Source organism: Scyliorhinus torazame, chromosome 6 (assembly GCF_047496885.1).
Source record: "Scyliorhinus torazame isolate Kashiwa2021f chromosome 6, sScyTor2.1, whole genome shotgun sequence".
NCBI classification, from domain to species: Eukaryota; Metazoa; Chordata; class Chondrichthyes; order Carcharhiniformes; family Scyliorhinidae; genus Scyliorhinus; species Scyliorhinus torazame.
Genome location: NC_092712.1, coordinates 212,116,181 through 212,143,773, shown reverse-complemented (window position 1 = coordinate 212,143,773; position 27,593 = coordinate 212,116,181). Strand labels below are relative to the sequence as shown.

The window sequence follows — 27,593 nt, the reverse complement described above, 5'->3', positions numbered from 1 at the left end:
AGAGCGGACTGTTCCCAAGGTGTCCTCTCTGGTGGGTGCAGTTTCAATAATATTCACCACTTCCTGTGGCACTACTGACTAGCCCACCCCTCCAATTGGCATTCAGCTCTTGGGGGCAAGTGCATGTCATCAACAGGACTCCCAGCAGCAACTAATTAATTGCTGGATGGTCAAATAATGCACCTGCATGGCCAAATAATGCACCTTGATGTCCACCAAAGGGCTGAGGTGGGATTGTCCGCAGCTTTTGGGCCCATTATCAGGGCCTGTCGCTATGCCAACAAACATCTGGCCAATATATTTGACTGGAGGTTTAGTAATAAATCACACTGCTTAATATCACAAAAAAGCATCGATGAACAACCACTAGTCAACCAACTGCCGCCCTGCACAGGCAGGGTTAGAGGACATTAAAGAGGACATGACCAAAACTATCAATACCAACCATACATAACTTTAAAAAAACAGCAGTGTTATTTTCTAATGTGGACTCAAGATTTAAGGGTGTGAAACTGGTCTTTGATGGCGGCTCAAGACAGATGATAACGAATCAGCAACCCATTTGATGACAATGAAAATGAAAGTCGGGTGAGGTATAAAACAGGCTGCTGATTCACTCGGCCAAATCTTACAAAACCTGCACATATGGTTTGGAGGCAGGACCAGGAGGGAAAACTGGGAGATCTACATCGGATCGCTGATTCAAGATCTCTGACAAAGCTCTGAGCAGCAGAAGCAGTGGCAAGTAGTCAATAATTATGATGAAGCACCTATTGAGTGGGGAGAAGTCTACCGGAATGTTCCCGGCATTGGAGCCGCCTTCCTCCAAGTGCCAAGCTCCATGGAGGTGGTTAACTGGAAGAAAAGGTGGCCCTCTCCCCTCAATGATGGGGCCTGACAGGAAAGACTGCACCTGCCGCCCAAAGACTTCATCCAGAAGGGTTGCCCCTCCACTTGGAAGGGCCTATCAACTTCTGTGCTGATTGGTTTTGAAGTTAACACACAATTCTGAGGCTGCCTCAACTTTTGAGGTGCCCTTGCACATTCCTCGCTGACTGAACAGTGTCCAGCTCTCCTGGTGAGACCGCTGGTCGATCTTCCAAAGCTGCAAGCAAGACCTCTGATTGGGCTGGTAGCCTACAGGAACCCACTCACTCTCCTTAATTAGACAGGACTCCAATAGGCAGCCTAATAGGATGCTCCTAGGAAGTTAGGGCAGGCCGGCAGGACTCACAGACCTTCAGGTAGGGAATTTGTATTTGACCCTGATGGATAAATATTTTTAACGGTGGCAAAATTCCTCCTTTTTTTTTAAACAGAATGTGTGCTACTGACAATGTCATCCCCAAATTTTCCATAACATCACACATTTCATCTGATAAATCAATAAGCTTAAATCAGATAAGAGGCAAATGCAACAAAATCAGATATACTTTTTATAGTTCAAAATATTGATCTTATATTCTATTTGAAATATATATATGTATATAATATATATATATATACACACAAATATGCCTCAGTGAGAGTGGTTACATTAAAAATAAACTTTGCTTAAAGTTAAGGGAATTATCAATCCATTCAAGGTTTAGTATTGCGTTCAAATCATCTGAATCCTTCACACACCATGCACAAATCGCTATTAACTCCATCTTCCTGATTTATCAATAACAAATAATAAAAATAGGTCATACCTGGTACACCTGGTGGCATTTTCAGATATTTTCCATTAAAATGTTGAATTACTACTTCACATTTCTCAGTGGACTCCATTCTAGATATAAGAAAAGGAGTTGAGTGGTATTTTGTAATGCAGTGACTAAAAAATGTGGTCAAAAATGCATTGTATTTTCTTCAGAATATATTTTGTATTCATGAGTATGAGAGTGGATTTCAATACAATTCTTTTTTATGGCAGACACACATTGTACAGAGAGACTGTATCAGAGGAGCGATCCGCCACCAATGTTATGGACAATTTAGAAGCGTATATTAGCTCCTAATGCCACTTTGTCAGTACCCAACAGGATAAATAATACTGGAGAGGTTCTATCAGCAACTGTTCCCCTGGAGTGAAGCACGTTCACTGTTGTACCGAGCAACTCCAGTCTGTTCCAAATCATTGACATGCAAAGTTTATACAATGATTAGTGTCCATTATCAAAGTCAAAACAACAGAAAGTTATGCAATTATTGACCAATTACCAGCAGTATCAAACCACAATCTATCTATTGAGAAAATCAAGGACAAGGATATATCTCAAGGATATTTCATTATAATTTGAAAAGATTATTTTACTTATTTATGTGCCCTCCTTCAGAAGGACACTGGTGCATTTGCAAGAGTTAAGAAAAGAATAGCAAGACAATTTATGACCAGTCCAAAGATGTGCAGGTTATTTGGATTGGCCATGATAAATTGCCCTTAGCGATCAAAAAGGTTAGGAGGAGTTATTGGTTTATGGGGATAGGGTGAAAGTGAGGGCTTAAATGGGTCTGTGCATACTCGATGGGCCGAATGGCCTCCTTCTGCACTGTATGTTCTAAGTCTAAAGAGACACACAGAACAATACTCATTGGAGAAAAGACCAAATTGAAGATCTTTAAACTGTGGAGGCATAGAAATATAGAAACTTGTGTTTAACATTGTATGATGTCCCACTGTACTTCATATTAACATTATGAAACAAATTTCAATATCAAGTCACAAAGGGAGATATTGTAGGACAGTTGACCTAAATCTGATCAAACGTTTCAAGGAGCATCTCAGGGAAGAGAAAGGCATCAAGGTTAAGGGAGAAAATTCCAGAACTTAGGGCTTGAGGCAACTGAAGGCATGGCTGCCACGGTGGGGTGATGATAATCGGGGATACCTCAAGAATTCAGAATTGGAGAAGCGCAGAGATCTTGGAGGGTTGTGGGATGAAGCAAATTCAAGAGATAGGGAGAACCAATCCACAGAGGTTTTTGAAAACAAGAATGCAAATTTTATAACCAATGCATTGCTTAACCGGGAGCCAGTGTAGATCAGTGAGCATGGGGTAATGGGTGAATGGCATTTGGTGCGAGTTAGGATATGGGTAGCAGACATTTGGATGTGCTCAAGTTTACGTAGATCAGATTTAGAGTCACATGAGCTGTTATCGAACACCACGTATTAATGGCATAGGCTAGAGTGCTGTTAGGCAAACAGTAAGAATTCATAGCACAACCATAGCATTATCAGCCCTTGCAATGTTATGGAAATGAAAAAATGAAAGGATTCTGTTTTCTTCATTACTTGTGTGCATAGGAACATATATTGTTTGACATGAATGGAGAACATGAGAGCACTGGTTACATTTAATTGCCTTCATGGAAAGCTGCAGATCAGAAGAACGTTTATAGACAATAAAATAAATGAATTTAAGACCTGGATGGAATGATAAGTACAGGCACAGATGATCAAATCCGTGACAGAATATAATTATTGGGATCGTGGATGAGTCACTTACGAAATGCAACTCGTCAGAATTTATCAGTGGAAGTTATCAGATAAATTAATAGCCTCGAGTTTCAATTGGTTATCTTTGCAAATTGGTGAAAAACTCCCCGAGGCTTGGTCGTTTTCTCGGTTTTGACAGGTTCGTTCCCCCCTCGGGACGTTGTCTGAGGTGGCTGTGTTAATTCCAATAATTGTATGTCAAAGAAAAATGAATCTGAAGCTAGCCTGTACCTTAAAGTAGGTTTATTTTCAAGACAGCAAAGTCACAAACTCTCCCAATTCCTCCAGCCACTCAGTTTATATACTCTTACAATGATTCCCTGATCCTTCCCCGATTGAGGATAGCTGTGCAACACAAATTGAACATTAACAGATTTGACATCATGGCAGGTCAGAAAGAGGCTTGATAGATTAAATAGCCTTTCACGTCTTTCCATTACTTACATTTTCAACGTACTCTTGCTATGCAACAGATTAAAATGTATTTATGTTTGGAGACAATGACAGCTATCCCTGGGTTTGCAATGAGGAGACTGAGGGTGCGATCAAACTGCCATGCTGCACCCAAAAAGGTGCCCAGGTGGCACTGGCAGGGGGCCAATGTACCAGGTTGGCACTGTCAGGGTGTCAAGGTACCAGGTTGGCACTGCCAGGATGGCAATCAGGTCGGGGCTCCCTGTGTGTGTGTTGGGGGGTGCGGGACGGATTTCCCCATTGTGAGTTGGGGCTTGGGGGGGTCAGTGGTCACGTCTGGGGATCCAGAAATGGGGACGCCATTATTAAATAGTATCCCGATCTCTTGCTACACTGAGGAGTTCCAACGTGTGGAGCTCCTCAGTGCACAAAACGGGGCTATGTGCGGCCTCAGCCGCGCGCTCCCCGCTGAGGCCCCCTATCTAACCTGAGTGCCATTTGATAGCGTTGTGTTTCTCAGCGCTGCGAACACCGGGAACACGCTGCTGGACACAGTCGCTATGGGACTTTGTTCCCATTTAGTTAAATCGCACACTGAGTCTATCAATGTCCTAGAAAGGTGTTGAAGGTACCAGGTTGTAAACAGTTGCGCTGTAATTTGTCCACTTCCTTTAAAGATTAATTGAAATTAGATCAAGGTTAGCTAATTAGCATTTCCATCTAGATACAAGGTTGATGTGTTTCACGTTGCCATGGGAAAAGGGCAGAGGAATTTATTTTTGAGATCAGGTTACAGGCTTCCCTACAAATCAATGAACAACACAGACAGACAGCAGAGCTCCCATGTGGTCAGCAAACAGAAAAGGCTGCTTTGTGAGCTACCACAGAGAGATGTAGGAGGGAGATGCTCTCTAGCCGAGGGACATAACCTGCAGCCTTCCAAGAGATTTGTTCTGGCATGGCCAGGAGAACAAGAATCAAGAGAACAGTTTTTACTAATGCTGATCGATTTAAGAAACTCTCCTAAAACTGAGGAAAGTTACATCTTGGTAAAATGGGATTACAGGAACCCACTGGAAGCTGGGACCAACTGTGGACTGCAATTCCATGGAGAGTGCAATAGATAATAGGTATAAATGGGAATTGCTCTTCCCTGTAGATTAAAGTATAAGATGCATGAAACACAAAAGTAGCATTTAATCAAAAGTGATTTTAGTAATTCATTGCAGTTAAAGTTATACAACATGAAATCTTGCCATATCATTCTTCCAGCTATTTCCAGTGAAAGTTCAAATTTATTTTTAAATATCATCAGTCTCGATGAGCCTGAAATTCTGTGGATTGGCAATCAGAGTCAGGGACAATTTATCATGGCCAATCCATCTAACCTGTACATCTTTGGGCTGTGGGAGGAAACTGGAGCACCCGGAGGAAACCCACACCGACATGGGGAGAACGTACAAAATCCACACAGTCTCCCAAAGCTGGAATTATACCCAGGTTCCTGGCGCTGTGAGGCAGCAGTGCTATCCACTGTGCCAGTGCTGCCCACACTATTTAAAATAATTGATTCAAGCAAAGTGCCTGACAAAATGAGGTCTGAGATTTTATGATTTTATTTTGGTTTGTTGGTGCCTGTACAAAAAGTTACTTTGCCTTGTGAATATAATTAAAATATTATTTAAAACCTCCAGTGGAAAGTTTAAAATTAATTTTCTCTCTTCCTTCCAATTCTCTTTGAATATACCTTCCCAAGTCTCACTTGAAGAGTTGGCCTGTGCTGCAGCCCATTTTCATGGATGGCAATGGCTCTTGGCCTGAAATATGAGGGCAAACAGGTCAGCGGGCTATTCAGCATGGACAGCTTGACTGCCAACCCCAATTCTGCCTTTATGCAGCATGTAATTCCCACAAAGAACACTGAATAGTAATCAACAGCATTATTGGATTGGATTGGAGAACTCAACAAATTCATGTTTGCAATTTCAAACTTTATTAACTTGAGAAAGGCAGCAGTAGTAGAACAGAGATTTATTTAACGATGTGCAATATTTTGCTCTCAGCATTAACTCACTCCCACTCCAGTCCTTGCTGGGAGAACTAACCACAGAAGGTCCAGCTTTGGGCTGGCTTTTATGTATGTTTGTAACGAGATACAGCTGGGTGGCCTTTGCCCCCTATTTGGAAAGCTTGTATTCCACGAGTCCTGCAGGGAGGTCAACAATGGTTTCCCCATGGCCCTCATAGGGGTTATAACATCTCTCCACACCCCAAAGTCCAAAATTTCCCCTTCACCGCCAAAGGTTGGGGCCTTCCACATTGCTTTGCCCATGGCTGTACTTCCACTTGCGGCAGCTCTGGGGTAGGCGGTGTGTTCATTGACAGCTGTTTTCTGCCCAACCTCCGAAGTGTTATTGCCGGGACCTTGGTCCCGGACATTGAAGTGTCCGTTCCTATGGACATCTATGTCCATAGGTACGGACACTTCCGTGTCCATTTGCAAGCTGGATTAATCCTCTTCCTGCTGGACCTGGTGCTAGGATTTGAACAATTGGGTCCCAGGCTGAGGGGTGGCTCTTGGCATGGAGGGGATGTCAATGCCACCGGTTGGGCATTTAAGCACAGGCTCCCGCTTGTTCAGGTCGTCCAAATGCGTTGTTGAACTTTCCCATGAATCCAAACTTTGTACGAGATCGGCCCTGTTCTCTCCAGCACGATACCCGGGAACCAAAGTCTCCCCTCTCTAAAATTGCGGGTCGAGACCACGACTCCCAAGTGAAACTGCCGCCGTTATGTCCTCAAGTCATGGTGCCACTTCTGTGTCACCTACTGTACGCGTTAGTTCGAGCCCCGTCCTCGTCGCCAGTTTAGTAACTTGAAAAAGGCACTAGTAGATCAGAGATTATTAACGATATATAATATTCTGCTCACAGCAGTAACTCACTCCCATTCCAGTCCTTGCTGGGAGAACTAACTGTACCAGGTCCTTCTTTGGGCCGGCATTTATGTCTGTTCCTAACAGGCTCCAACTTGGTGGTCTCTGCCCCCTATCTGGGAAGCTCGTACTCCACGAATCCTATGGGGAGATCAACAATGGTTCCCCCATAGTCCTCGTGGGGTTTTTTACACAAATGTAGCGTATTAATTGGTGAATGTTTCTTTCCATAGTCTGGCCTCGCAATACTCGAGTGTATGTGGCTGGGTTCAAGCCTCAGCTGGCATTTAAAATCAGCTTCCGTCCTTAAGTAAAACTGAATCATTTTGTGAACAGATTCTGAGAGACAGCATTGCAAAATAGCGAGGAAGAGGAGCTAAAGATACAGGGGGTGAAAAGTTTGAAGTAACTGGCCCATCATGCAATTCAGCCACTGACAGGGTTGTCACTGAGGTAAAGTAAAGGGCACATTCCTCCTTTCTAGCTATTTATCCAGCCAATGGTAAAAAATGTTCCTCTTCTAAATTACAATGATAGATTTTCTGTTCTCTGCTGAGTTCTCCAATCTGAGAGAGGATATTGCTGGTATTACTCGGTTTGCCATTCTTCACCATTCAGCATTCTTCTTGGAAATTACCTGTGCCAAAGAACAAACCAACTCATTCAAGAATGACATCATAAGAAGAGAGCTGGAAATTTTAAGGGCAAAAATTATGTAGAAATATTTATGTGACAGCTGATACACAATTCAAGAAAGAACTGTTGGTGTGCTGTGATACCATGAAGTTGTGGGAAGAGTGGTACAGGAAATCAATGTTAAGAGATACTTTCAAAAAGCGTTATCACATGTAAACTCCTCCAACAAACTATCTTGAGAGCCGAACCATGCACTCCCTATTGCAGCTGTATGAAGAATGCACTCCTTTTCTTCTAGAATTTCTCAATTAGTGGATCTGAAATTCCAGCCGATGCTATCAGCAACCTGGCACACGCTTGGCTTTAAGTCAAGTGAAAACTTATCAGTCCTGACAAAGAGCAGCAGCACAAAGAAAGGAACACTGTTTACAGTTCTCCTTTCATGTGGTGTTCAGTTACTACTGCTGGATCTTTTGTCCCTGCGACGTACTTGAAACCTTACGGGACTCTGCCATTACATAACTACGGGCAAGTTGACATCCTTTCAACTACCTGCTGCACAATGTGGAGGGAAGAAATAGATCATAACGCTGATCGTACTATGTTCAAAATACCGCAGAAACGCTTCATAGTAAATTCTTAATTTCAATTACCAAATTCGGTTCCATCAATATTTCCATTGTATCTGGAGCCAGTTGATTGAGTGTTGTTGACTGACTGGCCGGTGAAACAGAGAAATCAGCAAGTTTCACTTCAGTTACATAGAATAATCTAGTTAATCTGAAGTCAGTGAAGTTTCTATATTGAGTCATAAAGCAATTTCATAATTTTACAAGGTGTCCAGTTTTCTCTTTTTCTCACGACTGTGTTGTCAACTTACCCTGAATGCTCTAAAAATGGATCAGAACACTGCTGTTTCCATTCAATGAACTGGAATGAACACTCAAAACAGAAAATTATTGGTTGAGAATTAGGTGTTTAAGATCAGAAGCCAAGGGGGTGACGTTAGCTTTAGAAGACAAGTGGCCACAAAATCGGCAATGCTCCTGCTTAGCTCAATAGTCGGGAGGTTTGAACCACTTTCAGGTTCGGACCTCATTAAGGTTTTGCCAATCAGGAGATCTGGTATAGCTCACTGGCTGCTGCCCCTGGTGGAAAATCAGTTGCCGTCACATGCACCCATCAGATGAGCCCTGTCATAGGGGGAGCAGGTTGCGTACAATTGGTGGGGGAATGCAAGGAAAGGCAACCCAAATGTTTTTGTGGGGCTGGGAGGATTAAATTTGGAAAATGCGACTTCCGGTGACGGTGGGCGGGAGGCAGCCGCACAATGGAGGGCTCCCGTTCGGGAACGGCATTTTCGGGGCTTTAAGCCCGGTCCCAGGGTCCACAGAGGCGCCAGAAGCAGGGAGAAGGCACGGAGGAGGCACAGTGAAGGCACAGGAAAAAAAAAGAAAAATGTCGGGGGTGAGCAAAAAAGCGGCCGTTAAAAAAACAGCTGAAGGTCTGTCGGGGAGTGGAAAGGTCACCAAGGAAAATGGAGACTGGAACACCAGGGGAGGGCGCATTGCTGAAGAAATGACTAAGGTGATGGCGGCGGAATTCGAAAGGCAGTTGGCGCAGATTGCGAAATGCATGGAGACAGTGAGGAAGGAGATGAGGGAGGCTTTGAGTGTGCTGGTGGAGGAGGCGGTTTCCCCGGTGAGGACGGAGGTGGCGAGTGCAGTGGCGGAGGTGCGAGAGCAAGGGGCGGTGCTGAAGGAAGTGGAGGAGACGTTATTGCAGCACGGTGATCAACTTGCCTCGATGGGGAAAGAGATGCGGAAGGTGATGGATACTAACAAGGATCTGCGAGGAAAAATGGAAGACCTGGAAAACAGATCCAGGCGACAGAATTTGAGGATTGTGGGGCTGCCCGAAGGAGTTGAAGGACCGAAGCCGACTGAGTATTTTGCCGCGATGCTGGCAAAACTATTGGGGGAGGGGGAGGATCCCTCCCGATATGAACTGGATCGGGCTCATTGGTCGTGGAGGCCTGTACCAAAGGCGAGTGAGCCGCCAAGGGCAGTGACTCTGTGCTTCCGTATGTACAGTGCGAAGGAGAAGGTCCTGAGCTGGGCCAAACAGAAGCGGGTGGTGCAGTGGGCTGGAGCTGGTATACGTGTATACCAGGACTTTACGGTGGAGCTGGCGAGGAGGGCTGCCTTCAACCTGGTGAAGAGGGCGCTGTACATTAGCAAGTTGCGGTGCGGCATTGTATATCCAGTGAAGCTGAGGGTGACTTACAAGCTCAGGGACTTTTATTTTGGAACGGCGGAAGCAGCGGAGGACTTTGCGAAAGCAGAAGGACTGTGGCAGAACTGACAAATTGAGGAATGGCCATGTGCCGATGTAACCTCATGACTGTATTTTCTTCTCTTTTGTATCACTGCGCACGGGTATAGAGGCTAAAGGAGCCAATGTTGTATATATTTGGACAAGGGAAGGGACGGGACTTTCACTCGAAATGAGGGCTCTTTGGGGTGTAGGTGGATATGCGGGGTTGGTGTGCTAAATGGGACCTTTGGGCTTTCCTAGGGCCGGGCAAGGGGGAAAGGGACCCGGGCGGGGGCCTCCACGCTGGCCGGTTTAAGCCGGCCAGTGAATGGGAGTGAGATGGGGGGAGGGGCTGCGGCCACCGGAGCCTGGCAGAACAGGGTCCGAGTGGTCTAGCCGGGGTGGAAAGTTGGGGGGAAGGAACCGAGGTTGGGAGTAGGAGTTTTACAAGAGGCAGTGGACGGGAGGAGCTGAAGACTTGGGGTGCGGGGGTGGGGGGAGCTGTGTAAGATTAAGGGTGACTACGGGTAATCCCTGATTCCATTTTGCCATTTGTTTATGTAAACATGCGGGTTGAGGTTTGGGGGTCGGTGGGTAGATGGGATCGTTGTTATTATGGGGATTGACATATCTTGCTGACTATTGTTTATTATTGATGGATGTAAATGTGGGAGAAAATGTGAAAAAGGAGGAGAATAAAAAAATTATTTTTAAAAAGGATTTTGGAAAATGCTATTTTTTTCAAACCTAATAAAAGTTCTCACAATATCAAACTTCGCTTTATTAGATTAATATGGCCCTATTCTCATACCTTAATTAAAATCCAATTTAAATTATATGATATATATCTCAACATTTTGACACTTACGGCAGAACTCTCAGAATCAAAGGGGGCAAAATACTGGTGGTAGCAGATTGGTCACCCATTAAACGCACAAGTTTGACTTCAATAGAAAGGTGAAGTGGACGGACCTCCAATCCATTGCACTCATTTTACATAGCCATCTAAATTAACAGATTTGCCCTTAATTTGGGTTGAAAAGCTTTAAGCAACAGTGATGGAGAAGTGAAACTGGGTTTCATTTTAATTCCTTCATTGTGAGACATTCCGTTTAGTATTTCTCCCAGTGTAGACATGACGTGACTTTTGAACAATAAATGTAGCGGACTCCATCATACATGAGCAGTGATATCAAGTCAGGTCCATAAGTATCTGAGAGAAGGCTGGCTGCTAAATGCCAGAGTTGCTGCCATCTGACCCTGAAACATTTTGTTTCGGAGTGGAAGAGTAAAGTATGTATCTCTGGTGAGTAGAGTCTTACTAAATAATGCATGCTTCCAAATTAATGTTATGTGCCTGTCATATATGAACATTCTGCAACTGCAGCATCAAAACTGTGTGAACTCTCTCGTAAACTGTTTGCACTTGGGGCAATAATGCTGGTATTATACCAAATAGACACGTTATGCAGCAGGGGACGTTTCTTTACAACAACAAAAAATGTAATTCTTATTATGAATGGCATTATTCTCTTGCATTTGGAGTATTAGCATAATTCAACATCCTTAGACCAGCAAAAGGTCTCCCCTTGTTTGCAATGAGGGTTCACCACTCTTGACTCTAAGGAGAGAAAAAGTCAGAGTTTCTGTTCTGGATTATTAATCTGTGGCAAGTGACTGTGGGCCTGTGTGAAGATTGGCTGACACAGGATTGAATTTAGTTTGATGTGCCTATCTAACCTCATATTTTAATGAAAAAGATAAAGATATATGAACGATAATGACAAGAGGGATTTGAGAAGCAAGGTTTTCTCCCGGAGGATGGTGGGAATGTGGAACTCACTGCCTGAAAGGGTTGTAGAGGCAGAAACCCTCACAACATTTAAGAAGCATTTAGATGAGCTCTTGAAATGCCATAGCACACAAGGCTACCGACCAAGTGCTGGAAAGTGGGATTAGAATAGATAGGTGCCTGATGGTCAGTACAGACTGATGAACTGAAGGGCCTCGTTCTGTGCTGTGGAACTCCATGGAGAAAGAACAGAAAATTACTAAAAATATTGGGAATAAGCAATATTGCGCAATTACACCTTTTATTGTTTTTAATCAAGAATTAATGAGGGATGAATCAAATTTACAACCACCTAAATGGACAGAATTAGAGGCTCGGATTTTCCAGTCCAGTCCGTAGTGATTCTGGAGAGACAGCGAATAGTCCATTGACTTCCGGCAGGAATTTCCAGTCCTACTTTGGACTGGACCGGAAAATCCTGCCCGTTTTAGATCCAGTTAAAATTACATAAATTCAGCCCAGTACAGATCAACTCAGATTTTACCAACATAGTACAGCGAAGACTTATACATACAGAATTCCATCTGTGTATCTGTTCCATCTCCGGTGCCAATCCCTTAAATGTTTTCCCCCACTGCAGTTCTATGGAGTTAAACTTTTAAAAAAAATTTAGAGTACACAATTCATTTTCTTCAATTAAGGGCAACTTAGCGTGGCTAATCCACCTGCCCTGCACATCTTTGGGTTGTATGGGCGAAACCCACACAAACATGGGGAGAATGCGCAAATTCCACACGGAAAGTGATCCAGAGCAGGGATCGAACCTGGGACCTCAGCGCCGCGAGGCAGCTGTGCTAACCACTGCACCACCATGATGCCCAATATGGAGTTAAACTGATTAGCATTACAGTGTGGGGGCAGAGGAGTGAGCACAAAGTGAGATCTGTGTAGTGTTTTGCTTTTGTGTGAAAAGCACAAACATAAAGCTGTTAATTCAACCTAAAACTGAGAAATCAGGACATACCCTGGGAATGGGTTAGAAACAGGCTGCAGAATATAGGAAACAATGAATCCTCATTAGAGGAATTAAGTCAAGAGTGGTGGGAGAGTGGGGGATGGTGAGCACAGTACTAAAAGGGTTGCCCCAGAGATCAGCACCGGGGCTATTACCATTTCTGATTTACATAAGTGACCTGGATTCAGAAACTCAAAGTGGCCAAATTTGCAAGTGAAACTAAACTAGGGAGGGGAGTGGAATTGGATGAAGCAACCCAACCTTTATATTGAGTTGGCCGTGTATATGTAAGTAAACTGGAGAATAGAAGATACAAGATGATATTGTCAAATGTATTGAAGGAAAAATAGATATTGCACGCCTTTCATTAATAGTGCTGAAAAATGAAAATTGAAGCTTCAAAAGACAGAGGCACCTTTTTTAGACGTGTTGTTAAAGCTTCCCAACCCATGGAGAGCAGCAATCAGCAAAGCCAACAATATGATGAATACATAGCCAAAATGGTATACAAATCAAAGTAAGAAGTGATCAGTCTTTACAATGCTCTAGTCAGTTCGCACCTTGAATACGGCATCCAGTTCTGATACCAAAAAACAAGAGGGATATTCCAGGGCTGGAGGCAGTGTTCGGAGGATACGGTTCAGCACGGTGGCACAGTGGTTTGCACTGCTGCCTCACCAGTGCGAGAAACCGTTTCACTTCCAGTCTTGGGTCACTGTTTGTGTGGAGTTTGCACTTTCTCCTCGTGCCTGCGTGGGTTTCCTCCTTGTGTTCCTGTTTCCTCCCACAGTCCAAAAATGTGCAGGTTAGGTGGATTGGCTATCCTAAATTGTCCTTTGGTGTCCAAAGGGTTAGTGGGGTTACTGGGTAGGGTGGGGGAGTGGGCCTAGGTAGGATGCACTTTCAGAAGGTTGGTGCAGACTCAATGGGCCGAATGGCCTCCTTCTGCACTGTTGTGATTCTATGATACTTGAGGCTGATCCAATGTATATGTATAACATATAAACTGGGGCTTATCATTCTGGAAAGGAGGCGTGTCTGAGAACTCATCTTATAGAAGTGTATCAGATCATTAAGGAAATAGATTGTCACTTTAAATTGACCTGTGGAAAGAGACCTTGAGGAGACAAGTTAAAACTAGTAAATGTACCCTGGGTGTGGAGGCCTGGATAAACGACATGGCAGGGTTCATAAAATTGGAGCGGATAAAGTACGCACTAAGAGGTTCGGCTCAAGGGTTCACCAGGCGGTGGCAACCGTTCCTCGACTATCTCGCAGAGCAATAAGGGAAAATAGGAAAGGTAGCAGCAGCAACCAAGGGGGGTGGGGGGGGGAGAGGACTCATTTGGGTCCTCAGGGGTTTTATGTGTGTGTTTATATATTAGTTATTTATATTAGATTTTACGAAGTCACTATTTTAGTTACTATTTCTGTTGTTTCTTATTTTGTTGTTCGCAGTTGCCGTTAGTTAGTATATTATTTATTTAAAAAAACGATCAATGTATATATTATTACAAAGTTGTAAAATGGGAAATATTTGTCTTTGTTTGATCGAAAAACTTTAATAAAATATATATTTTTTAAAAAACTAGTAAATTTAGGACCGATACAGGAACATAGGAACAGGTCATTTGAGTCAGGCAATGACCATCTCCAACAAGACAGAATCTAACCATCTACCCTTGACATTCAATGGTATTACCATCACCAAATCCCCCACTATCAACATCCTGGGGATTACCATTGACCAGAAACTGATCTGGACTAGCCATGTGAATATCCTGGCTACTGGAGGTCAGAGACATGATATCCTGCAGTGAGTAACTCGCCTCCTGACCCCCCATTGCCTGTCCATCATCTACAAGGCACAAGTCAGGATTATGATTGAATACTCCCCATGTGTGCATGAATGCACCTCCAACAAAATTCAAGAAGCTCAACACCATCCAGGACAAAGCAGCCTGTTTGATTGGCACCTCTTCCACAAATATTCAAACCCTCCACCACCGACATACAGTGGTAGCAGTGTGTACCATCTACAAGATGCACTGCTCCTTATAGACCACTTTCCAAACCTATGACCATTACAATCTAGAAGGACAGGAGCTGCAGCCACATGGGGCACCATCACCTGGATGTTCCATGCAAGCACTCGGAATCCTGATTTGGAAAATAATCACCATGCCTTTACTGTCGATGGATTAAAATCCTGGAATTCCTCCCTAGCAGCATGGTGGGTGTAGCTCCACCACAGGATCTGCAGCGGTTCAAGAAGATAGCTCACCACTGCCTTCTCAAGGGCAAATAGGAATGTGCAATAAACGCCACATGAATGAATTAAAAGAATGAACACACCATTCATCCCCTCGAACCTGTTCCACCATACAATTAGATTATAGTTGATCTGTTTCTCAACTCCATTTACCCATTTTGGTTCAGTAACCCATAATGCCATTACCTGTCAAAAATACTTCATAGATTATCATAGAATTTACAGTGCAGAAGGAGGCCATTTGGCCCATCGAGTCTGCACCAGCCCATACAAAGAGCACCCTACTCAAGCCCATGTCTCTACCCTATCCCCTTAACCCCCATTTAACCTTTTTGGACACTAAGGGTAATTTAGCATAGCCAATCCACCAAACCTGCATATCTTTGGACTGTGGGAGGAAACTGGAGCACCCGGAGGAAACCCACGCAGACACGGGGAGAATGTGCAGACTCCGCACAGACAGTGACCCAAGCCGGGAATCGAACCTGGGACCCTGGAGCTGTGAAGCAACTGTGCTAACCACTATGCTGCTGTGCTGCCCCCTGAACTCTTCAATTACCCTGGCTTCAACACTGTTTGGGGAGAAAGTTCCAGATTGCCACTAGACTTTGCATGAAGATGTGTCTCCTGACATATTCCCTGCTATGAATACCTAATTCTTTTTTCTTTTTTTAAAATAATTTTTATTGAGGTTTTCACAAAATATCAACAACAGAATGAAAAAGGAACCCAATAGAATTAAATACAGAACAAAGTAAAACAACCCCGTGCTCCCCTCCCCCTATACATAAATAATAAATTAACACCCCAAATGAACACAAAGCAAACATAGCAAATATATACACCCCCTCAGATCCCCCAGTGCAAACAAACAAAAATAAAATAGAACCCCCCCCCCGCCCCGGGTTGCTGCTGCTGCTGACCATCGTCTACCGTTCTGCCAGGAAGTCCAAGAACGGTTGCCACCGCCTGAAGAACCTTTGTACCGATCCCCTTAAGGCAAATTTCACCCTCTCCAATTTAATAAACCCCACCATATCGTTGATCCAGGATTCCACACTTGGGGACCTCGCATTCTTCCACTGAAGGAGAATCCTTCGCCGGGCTACCAAGGACGCAAAGGCCAGAATACGGGCCTCTTTCGCCTCCTGCACTCCCGGCTCCCCTGCAACCCCAAATATTGCAAGCCCCCAGCCCAGTTTGACCCTGGATCCTACCACCCCCGACACCGTCCTCGCTACGCACTTCCAAAATTCCTCCAGCGCTGGGCATGCCCAGAACATATGGGTGTGATTTGCTGGGCTCCCTGAGCACCCAACACACCTGTCCTCACCCCCAAAAAACCTGCTCATCCTTGTCCCGGTCATGTGTGCCCTGTGCAGCGCCTTAAACTGTATGAGGCTGAGCCTCGCGCACGAAGAGGAAGAGTTCACCCTCCTTCGGGCATCTGCCACGTCCCTTCCTCGATCTCCTCCTCCAACTCCTCCTCCCACTTACCTTTCAACTCCATCACCGAGGCCTCCTCCTCCTCCTGCATCACCTGGTAAGTTTCCGAGATCTTCCCCCCTCCAACCCCCCACCCCCCCGAGAGCACCCTGTCCTGTACTGTGTGTGGCAGCAGCCGCGGGAATTCCACCACTTGCCGCCTGGCAAACGCCCTTACCTGTAAATATCTAAAGGTGTTCCCCGGGGGGAGCCCATACTTCTCTTCCAGCTCACCCAGGCTCGCGAACGTCCCATCCACAAACAGGTCCCACAACCTTCCTATCCCTGCCCTGTGCCACCCCGAAAACCCCCATCTATTCTCCCTGGGACAAACCGGTGGTTCCCCCGTATTGGGGTCCACACCGAGACCCCAACTTACCCCTGTGCCGCCTCCACTGCCCCCAGATTTTGAGGGTAGCCACCACTACCGGGCTCGTGGTATACCTCATTGGAGGGAGCGGCAGCGGCGCCGTTGCCAGCGCCTCCAGACTCTAACCCACACAAGACGCCATCTCCAGCCTCTTCCATGCAGCCCCCTCCCCCTCCATCACCCACTTGCGCACCATCGCCGCATTGGCGACCCAGTTGTATCCACAGAGGTTGGGCAGTGCCTGCCCCCCCCATCCCTACTCCGCTCCAGGAACACCCTTCTCACCCTCGGAGTCCCTTACGCCCACACAAACCCCGTTGTGCTCCTGTTGACCCTGAAGGCCATCGGGATAAAAATGGGAAGGTACTGGAACAGGAACAAAAACCTTGGGAGCACCGTTATCTTAACTGACTGCACCCTACCCGCCAGGCACATCGGCAATGCGTCCCACCGCTTGAACTCCTCCTCCATTTGCTCCAACAGCCTCGTGAAATTAAGTCTTTGCAGGTCCCCCCAGCTCCTGGCCACCTGGGCCCCCAAATACCTGAAGCTCCTCTCCGCCCTTTTTAGTGGGAGCTCGCCAATCCCCCTCTCCTGGTCCCCTGGGTGAACCACGAACAACTCGCTCTTCCCCATGTTGAGCTTGTACCCTGAGAAATCCCCAAACTCCCTGAGGATCCTCATTACGTCCAGCATTCCCCCCACCGGGTCCGCCACATATAGCAGCAAGTCGTCCGCATAAAGCGACACCCTATGCTCCTCCACACCCCGCACCAACCCCCTCCAGTTCCTTGACTCCCTCAGTGCCATAGCCAGGGGTTCAGTCGCCAGTGCGAAGAGCAGGGGGGACAGGGGACACTCCCCGTTATCGTTGGCCTCCAGATATCTCTCTATGCTTCCTCGGACCCGCTCACTCACCTCCTCGTCCACCTCCAAGCACCACAACGGGTGCTGGTCCCTCTCCTCCCCCAGCTCTAGGTCTACCCAATGCGGGGCGTGATCCGAAATGGCTATCGTCGAGTACTCGGTATCCTTTACTCTCGCTATCAGCGCCCTACTCACAATAAAAAAGTCGATCCGGGAATAAGCCTTATGAACATGCGAGAAGAATGAAAATTCCCTAGCCCCCGGCCTTGTTCGGGGCGTACACGTTGACCAGAACCACCCTCTCCCCTTGCAGCTTACCACTTAACATTACGTACCTGCCGCCATTGTCTGTCACAATGCTTGATGCCTCGAACAACACCCTCTTTCCCACCAAGATCGCACCCCCCCCCCTCCCCCCCGATTTTTGGCATCCAGCCCCGAATGAAACACCCAACCTACCCACCCCTTCCTCAATCTAACCTGGTCTGCCACCTTCAGGTGTGTCTCCTGGAGCATGACCACATCCGCCTTCAGCCCCTTCAGGTGCGCGAAGACCTGGGCCCGCTTGACCGGCCCGTTCAGTCCCCTTACATTCCAGATTATGAGCTGGATCTGAGCCGGATCAGGGGGCTACCCGCCCCCCTCCCCCGCCGACTAGCCATGGCCCCTCCTCGGCCAGCCATGCGTCCGCACCCCATGCCCAGCCCGTTCCCTACGGCGGCAGACCCCCTTCCCAACCCCCTCTACTCGCTCCAGCTCCCCCTTGACCACACCAGCAGCAACCCAGTTCCATCCCACCAACCCCATGCCGCCCCCCCAAGCTAGGACCGCACCTAGCTGCTTTGTTCCCCCCATTACACTCCCGCAAGTCAGCTGACTCCTGCTGACGCCGGCCACTCCAGCCTCTCCTTCAACTCCTCCCATTGTGGGACACACCCTCCTCCTCCATTACCCATCACCCCTTCCATCCCAAGCGCGGGAAACAACCCTCGCTTCCCCGCCCCCTCCAGCCTTCAGCGCTGGAAAAAGCCCGCGCTTTCCATCTGCCCGGCCCCTCCACCTCTGACGCAGCTCCTTTTACAGGCTCAGTCCCTTCACCCCCGACGTGGGCCTCACACTCCCCCGCGGGGCCCATCCCCCCCTACCGGCCATCCACCCCTATTCCATTTACTTACCCCCCTCCAAGATTCCACCCGACAGACCCAACCAAAATAGTGCCCAACCCACCCACACCGAACCAAAAAGAAACAAGAGCAAAGAACCCCCCCTCAAAATGTAACACACGAACAGCAATCCCCGACCACCCATCCCGACCCTCAGTTTGTGTCCAGCTTCTCGGCCTGAACAAAGGCCCACGCCTCCTCCGGAGACTCAAAATAATGGTGCCGCTCCTTGTAGGTGACCCACAGTCGCGCCGGCTGCAACATGCCAAACTTCACCCCTTTCCTGTGCAGCACTGCCTTTGCCTGGTTATACACGGCCCTCTTTTTCGCCACCTCCGCACTCCAGTCCTGGTATATTCGAACCTCCACATTCTCCGACCTGCTGCTCCTCTCTTTCTTGGCCCACCTGAGCACACACTCCCGATCGGCGAACCGATGAAACCACACCAGCACCGCCCGCGGCGGCTCGTTAGCGTTGGGCCTCCTCGCCAGCACTCTATGGGCCCCTTCCAGCTCCAGGGGTCCCTGGAAGGACCCCGCTCCCATCAGCGAGTTTAACATGGTGACCACATAGGCCCCCATGTCCGACCCCTCCAGCCCCTCCGGGAGGCCCAGAATCCGCAAATTCTTCCGCATCGACCGATCCTCCATCTCCTCGAACCGTTCCTGCCATTTCTTGTGGAGCGCCTCGTGCGCCTCCACCTTTACCGCAAGGCCTAAGATCTCGTCCTCGTTGTCGGAGATCTTTTGTCGGACCTCGCGGATCGCCACCCCCTGGGCCGTCTGGGTCTCCAGCAGCTTGTCGATAGAAGACTTCATCAGCTCCAGCAGGTCCGCTTTGATCTCCCTGAAGCAGCGCTGGATAGCCTCCTGCTGCTCCTGCGCCCATTGCATCCACGCTGCCTGGTCCCCGCCCGCCGCCATCTTGCTCTTCTTCCCTCGCACTTTCTTTGGGTTCACCCCCACATTTTTAGTTGGCCCGCTCCTGGTCCAAGCCATACACTGTCAGAGGAATATTGCAATCCTCTTCCCACACCGGGAAATGTCGAAGAAATTCCGTTGGGGGCCCTGAAAAGAGCCCAAAAGTCTGTTCCAAGCGGCAGCTGCCGAACGTGCGACTTAGCTCTGCATAGCCGCAACCGGAAGTCGCCCTGAATACCTAATTCTAAGGTACGTTCTCATGTTCTGGACTCCTCCACCAGAGAACATGGGCCAGCCATGGTGTGTCTCCCCCTATTGGATGCAGCGGGCTATTTAAATTGCCATTTACTTTGGCAGGTAATATCCCTCTGGACAAGAGGGGCTAATATATCCTTTCTGAGGTGTGGTAATCGGAACAGAATGCAATGTTCTAGATGCAGTTTAACCAGCACAACATCATATAACAATGCCAGGAAATTCTTCACACAAATGGAATCAATATTTGGAATATCCAGGTTGAATTGAGGAAGCAAACCCCCTGAAATAATTTAACACTTAAATGATACAATGGAAAATGTTAAGCTCTGTCTAAACAGATGACATAACTTGGGCCAAATGGCCTTCCTCATCCATAATTATCTTGTGAGCTGAATTGTCAATCTCTGGTATAGGGATGCAATGATTTTGTGCTATTTTCAGCCTAATCCTTCCTGGTCTAACAGGTGAGATATTGTGTTGCTCTGACAGCTGAGACAGGGAATCATGCATATCAATCTGTGCTTCTAGCCCTGTGAACACCTACATTTTCAAGCAGAAAGAAGTTGGTCTGTGGCTGACTTGCCTTAAAGTAAACCGTTCAGTGAGCCAAGTGACTACTTTGATTATGAGGCATAGTTTCCGACGTAAAATATTATTATACTTGGGGGGGGGGGGGGAAATATATTGGTTGACAATCACAGGACAATTACTTTAACTTTGCACACCCAGGAAAATATACCCCTCTTAAAAAACTGTCTGTGTGTGTTTGAATATCAGACATCCAATAAGTGACAATCCCTTAATGTGACTGTTCAATTGTCAGAAAATTCTCATCCTGCTGATCTGTGTCGGAACACATCCATCACAGTGAATCATGATTTTATTGCTTTGCTGGATTTTCTTGGGGGGTAATTAGGGGGGTTCTGTTCACCTCTGGGTATGGGCAGATGTGATGTGTACACTTTGATTAATTAAAAAAAAAAAAATCTTTATTGTCACAAGTAGGCTTACATTAACACTGCTATAAAGTCACTGTGAAAAGCCACTAGTCGCCACATTTCAGCGCCAGTTCGGGTACACAGAGGGAGAATTCAGAATTCTCAGCTGATACGGGAATTGAACCCACGCTTCTGGCCTTGTTCTGCATCACAAACCAGCTGTCTAGCCCACTCAGCTAAACCAGATCAGATCCTTTTCCTGCTGCTCCCCAGGAAGATAAAAAGATGGCATGCCGAATGGAAAACTGACAAGAGCAGATTAGCCATTTGATTTTATTCACACCAAGAGGACGAGTTAAAATTCTGCCCTACTTGATTACTTGTGGCAGCTTTATTGAAGGATAGGCTCCTGGCTCTTACCTGGCAAATCCCACCCCTCGGCTTACTCCATTAGCATCTCTTAATATCCTTGTGGAGATCACGTGGCCAAAAGGCTTCAGCATGTTCTCTAGTTCCTGCTCATCCATGGATATAGGCAGATTTGAGATGTACAGGTTGGTTGGGTCCTGTTCCTGCTGCTGCAAAGAAAGAAGAAAATATGACATGAATGTCTACATTTCAAAGTGGAAACCTAAGAGTTCCAGACATACAAAATCAAAACTACCAAAAAGAGCACAGTCAAAAAACACAACGACAACTCAATTTAAAACCAATCAAAAATGGTCAGTAAAAAGGCATTCCTAATTTCAAAAACAAGCATGAAAATGCAGCTCTGCATTTTCTTACCATCCTTCAAAATCTGCTCAACATTTGGAGTATTCTTAAAATTGCCAGTTCTAAAGAAAAAAATATACACCTACATACACAAAAACAACACACACGATTGCCGTACACACACTTCAAATGGCTCTGATTATGGCTGATGTAGACAGGAAGGTGGGATTGTCAGTGGAAGGATGCCCTTTACACACCGGGGGGCATCCCCCTCAGATATTACTCCCACTCACCTCCCTAAGCTGGTCAAACTCTCCCCACCCAATACTTACCTCACACCAGAATCTATTGGGCCTTCTTCTTGGGAGTGGGTGCAGTCCCAGCAGCACTCATTACTGGGCTCTAGATGTTGTCGTGGCTGCTGGACCTCCTGGTCTGTCCAATTGGGTGGCAGCACCCAAGGAGGGATGCAAATCCTATTGTCAGAACTTTAAGCCCACCCATAGCGTTTAATGGCTGAGGGGAAGGCTTGCTCAGAGCCAGTTAACTTCCAGATGACTTTTATTCTGGTGACCCCCCCCCCCCCCCACACACACACACACACACAAAATGCAACCATTATTTCTTTGGTACTTGCTGCCACATTCCACTGGCAATTCTCCTCTGTTGATGTCTGTAGGTAAAGCTGGCTGAGTGGGAGCTTTCCATGGTTTTGTGACTGTCTTTGCTGCAATTGCTATCTGCCAGCTGCAATTGATGCTCTGGATGCAGTTGGCTGTGCAGGACGCTCAATTTTATTTCTTAGCTATTTTGGTAAAGTAAGTTGCCAGATATGTTTTGAGTTCTTTGATGTAGCTGTTCATTTTTGATATTCTTTACTGATTATCAATGACTGCTTCTTCTTACCAACATCCGAATAACAATAATTTGCTGAGTTATTCATTACTGAGTTGCTGAAATCTGTGGCTAATGGTTGACACGATCCAATGGGCTGAATTTTCACAAAATATGACTGAATGTCATTTTTGGAGTGAAAATCGGCGTGAATCATGCTGGCTGTTCTGGCATGGTTCTGATCGCAATCTTCCCACACTGAGTCATTTTCTTTGGAGCGTGGAGTGATTAGTGCTGTGAATGACTCCGGCAAGGCTGGATCCTCAGAGATTAGGGTACCCGTTTTAAAGGACTCCCCAATCTCAGAATAACGCAACAGAACACGCCCCCCCCCCCACCAGTAAAGACCACCCCCAATTACCGCATCACGCCTCCCCTAATTGCTGGCATGAGATCCCTCACCAATTGCTGGCACCAGCGACTCCTTCAAGCCCCCAGGTGAGCAACACCTTGTGATGGGGGTCTCCAACGCTCTGCCCCTCCAAGCGCCACCCCATGGCACTGGCTGGCACTGCCAGGGTGCCAGGGGCCCGACCACATCAGGGCTACAATGGACTCCAAACCCCCCAACCTGTTCATCAGGTCTGGCCTCCATTTGTGGAGTCCAATAGTGATTAGCACCAGCTTCACATTGCACCAGCGGGTGGGAGAATTGCAGGAGTCAGGAGAATTCAGTTTAAAGCCCATTCTGCATATTTAAATTTGATTTTGAATACGTTAATTTTTTTGATGCCCAGTAAGGGTGTGATCCAGATTACGTCTGCTCGGAGGGCCCGGGAACATTACAAACTGTTTGGCACCAGCTCTCCCGGTATTATCCCGACATAGTGACACGGCTGGAAAATCACTCCAATGTTTGAGAAAAAATTCGGAATAGATTTTCTTCCGTTTTCTTCTTATGTCTTTCCTAATTCCTGAAGTCATTGCCCCTTGTTGTCAGTGTTTTGACCACAGGCTCAAACCTCTTCCTTCTAACGTTTTGATTGACGTTTTGAAAGTTAAAGATGGGGATTAAGTGCTGCCTTTCGGGCAGCACGGTGGCACAGTGCGTTAGCCCTGCTGCCTCACGGCGCCGAGGTCCCAGGTTCGATCCCGACTGTGGGTCACTGTCCGTGTGGAGTTTGCATATTCTCCCTGTGTTTGCATGGGTTTCGCCCCCACAACCCAAAGATGTGCAGGCTAGGTGGATTGGCCACGCTAAATTGCCCCTTAATTGGGAAAAATGAATTGGGTACTCTAAATTTTAAAAAAAAGTGCGGCCTTTCTATCTCCCAAGAACATTTTCTTTGAAAATCCCACTGTTTTAGACATGTGCTAATAAGGGCTCTTTTACATAAAGGAGACTGCAAGGTCCTGGTGACACTGCTACATCATGTGAATGCCTGAATACTTGTTATGCTGAATGGTCCCATAGCATCCCAATTACAGCATGGTGCTGTAAGAAAGAATATACATCAGGGTGATCATGAGCCCGTGTGGCTGCCTGGAAGCATCACCAGGAAATGATTTGGGGACCCTTTTTCCTAGATCATCAAAAAGACAGATACAAAACTATGCTACATATAGATTATTGCGGCTACCATATGCAGCAGGCTTGCAAATGAAGGAAAGTGTAATAGTCACCTGGGACCTGAAATCTGCTGGCCTCTCATTATAGGGGTGATACAATGCTGAGCTATGGCATAGGGTCACCCAACTCAAAAATAGCTCACGTAGCCTCACCTTTACTCCAGCAACCTTGAAGGAAAGAGTTGGGTGCTGGTCTACTCCATCAGGTGTTTTCAGACTCATTGATACACATGTGATTCTCATCACTAAAACTGAACAGGTTGAAGGATAAGATGTATCAGCCCAAATTGAAGGTAAAGACTGCAACCTTTTAAGGTTCTTCAAGAACTTTCTGCGCAGATGCCCTACTTATGTGACAGCCCCACTTTAATTGCCCCCATCCTTGGTTTCAAAAGTAAAGATGAGCACAAAGAAGGTAGGAACAGGAGTCTATTCTGTAACACAATGAGATCACGCCTGACCTGCAAACTAATTTCACATTGCTGCCTTTGAATAACAAAAATCCATTTATCTCAACTTAAAATGAATTATTGATCCAGCATTATTGCTGTTTAGGGAAGAGAGTGCCAAACATCCACCACCCTTTGCTGTAGAATTATTTCCTAATTTAGTTCCAAAAAGTCTGGCTCTAATTCTCAGGCATATTCTCCAGCCCTGGACTCCCCAGCCAGCACGCAAAAAAGAAAATTTATTGTTAGCAAAGTTTCCAGAAGACACATCAAACTTTCATGCTTTATTGCAACTGCAGAATAATTAGCAACACTATAATCATTACAAAGTGGAACTATTTAACAACATAGTTTAAAACAAAGAAGTTACCATGCAAACATACACAATATGAACACCACAATATCAGAAAGTGACAATTAGATGTTTATAAAATGCTTCAGGTTTCAATTTTTGCCTCAATTACCATTTAACAGTCATTATACTATGACAGCTACAGTGTATGTGCCTTTCCAAAGAGCATTTAAATTGTAAAATAAATTGCAGCATTTGGAAGATACTGCTTGCTTAAGCTTATTAAACCCCAGTAATTGTTAACGGTTGCTGCACATTAAAATGCAAAGTCTCATTAAGCAGCTTTTTGAAAGCTCCAAGTCTTTTAATATTCTGAGAGATACTTTAAATTGTAAAACACTCATTGCTATGACATGAACGTCACAACATTCAGATGGCCTTGGAGATCCAAAATGGCATTCACAGCATAAACACATACACTTCTGGTGTAACTCAAATTGGACACCATTTTGCGGAGTGCGTTAGCGGCTTGCAGTGAGACTCTGCTGGAACTATGCAGATTGTGACATCATGCAGTGTCTAACACTGATTTGAGGTCTGCGCTCTATTCTGGAGCTCAACGTTAACATCTCTTAATCTCGCATAGCTGAACATATGCTCAGTAGCAGGAAGGAATCCCGACCGATGTTATTTAAAGGGTTCATCAATGATTTACAGGTTAGCTACTGATTGATTTCTACTGGCTGTTGCTGTGATTATCCAAGTATTTCATAGTCTCTTTAGAGTTACAAAAATTTCCTGGGAATGACGTTTGCGCACGCAGAAGAACTTTTCCCCGACAGCAAGGATTTTACATAAACCATTTGCTCTCAGACATGGATGCAATGGCAGCCATTCCCCGGGACTGCAGCACGATCGGGAAAATAAACAGAGGTGACACAGAAGATGTGAAGATGCTGGAAGAAGGAGGAGGAGGAAGAGGAGAAGGGCTCTCAGGAGGCCATAACCACCCAGTGTGTCTAGGAAACGCGAGGAATAATGTCTGTGCTTCAGTAAATGTGTCCTCACTGAAACATGCCACCTGCTGCAGCCACAACTACAGCCTGGGAACAGGAAGAGGACAGCATTGCCAATGACTGTGAAGGTGACTGTGGCCATGAACATTTTTGCGTCAGCTTCCTTCATGGCTGGAATAGGGGATATTTGCAACATCTCCCAGTTTTACATCGCTGTTGTGTCAGGGTTGTCACTGAGGATCTGTGTACAAATCCTGGAGTGAAGCAGGTAGCGTAAGCTTGTGGCTTTCAAGGATTCCAGGCTTCTCCATGCTGTAGCCATGCAAATTTGGCTGCACATATATTGGTGCCATGTGTCGACTGTGAGACGTGACACAACCTAAAGAGATTCCACACCTTTGATGACTTGCAGGTTTGTGAAGCATGCAGGTAAATTCGCAGTATTCTGGTGGTATTTGTGTTGCTTTAATTTGCTGACAGTCATCTATGCATTTGAACCAACACACAAACCAAAGGGTGGCTACTGGGCAACAATTGGGCAATCCAGTGATGACATGGCTGATGACTCCAGTGTGCAATCACGCTCATGTGGAAGCATGCGTATAATGAAAGCCATGCTGCCACACAAAACCTCCGAAGAGTGGATCACTGGTATGCTGAAACATCACTTCCACTACACAGGTCACTCAGGTACAGTAAAGGTTCACTCAGTTGGTCCCCGGATTGAGGGGGTTGTCCTGTGACGTGAGATCAAGTAAATTGGGCCCATATTCTCTGGAGATTGGAAGAATGAGGGGCAATCTCATTGACAAAATTCTGAAAGGGCATGATAGGTGGATACTGAGCAATTGTTTCTGCTAGTCAGGGAATCTAAAAGGGGGCTCAGTCTCAGGTTATGGGGCTAATCATTTCAGACTGAGGCGAGGAGATTATACTTCAGAATTCTGAATCTGTGGAATTCTCTATCCCTGAGGGTTGTGGATGCTGTATCATTGAATACATTTAAAGCTGGGATAGACAGATTTTTGGTCTCTCAGGGAATTAAGGGATATGGGGAGCGGATGAGAAAATAGAGCTGAAGACCAAGGTCTGCCATGATCGTATTGAATGGCTGAACATACGACGGGCTCCTATTTCTTGTGATCTTGTGGAAGAGCTCTCCAGTACTTTGCTGAGCAGGTCTCAAGAATCGTGCTGGTAGGGCAGCATGATGGCGCAGTGGTTAGCATTGCTGCCTCACGGCGCCGAGGTCCCAGGTTTGTTCCTGGCTCTGGGTCACTGTCCATGTGGAGTTTGCACATTCTCCCCGTGTTTGTGTGGGTTTCGCCCCCCACAACCCAAAAATGTGCAGGGTAGGTGGATTGGCCATGTTAAATTGCCCCTTAATTGGAAAAAATGAATTGGCTACTCTAAATTTAAAAACAAAAAGAATCATGCTGGTCTGCTGCATAGCACTCAAACTGTTACGAGGGCATAGCTCTTGCTAGCAGCTACACGATGACCAGCTGAGGAGAAGGAGGAGGAGAAGGAAGCGAGAAGACAATGGCTGATGGAAAGTTGCTGTCCTTCACTAGGGCATACTGCAGAAATCCTTACAGAACTCATTTGAACCGCTCTGGACCTGGAAGACTGGATTCTGGACTGTATCAGTTCAGAAAGGACAGCAGCAACTAGGCTGGCAGGTGAACAGCAAGGACACTGGTGGAGTGACAGGCATTGGGTGGGGAAATGCTATCTTCTGAAGGGTCGTCAGCAGGTTTGTGCTCTGCGGAACTGCTTTACTCCCCTGGATA

General features: G+C 46.3%; 1 protein-coding gene and 1 long non-coding RNA gene across 8 annotated transcripts in view; one reads left to right on the top strand and one right to left on the bottom strand.

Moving 5' to 3' along the window:
• LOC140425249 (RNA-binding motif, single-stranded-interacting protein 3) overlaps positions 1-27,593 on the bottom strand; it is a 2,012,293-nt gene that overhangs the window by 264,820 nt on the left and 1,719,880 nt on the right. For 6 of the 7 annotated variants that reach the window (XM_072509361.1, XM_072509362.1, XM_072509358.1 and 3 more), the window contains 2 exons: positions 21,287-21,444; positions 1,695-1,774 (listed from right to left, as the gene is read on the bottom strand). In XM_072509361.1, the coding sequence (XP_072365462.1) occupies positions 1,695-1,774; positions 21,287-21,444 (238 nt within the window). The remainder of the gene's footprint in view (positions 1-1,694; positions 1,775-21,286; positions 21,445-27,593) is intronic. The other variant, XM_072509359.1, reaches the window with a different exon arrangement.
• Positions 25,653-27,593, top strand: part of LOC140425252 (uncharacterized) — a 152,095-nt gene continuing 150,154 nt past the window's right edge. Inside the window, exon 1 of the long non-coding RNA XR_011947799.1 lies at positions 25,653-26,229. This is a non-coding gene — a long non-coding RNA (uncharacterized lncRNA). The remainder of the gene's footprint in view (positions 26,230-27,593) is intronic.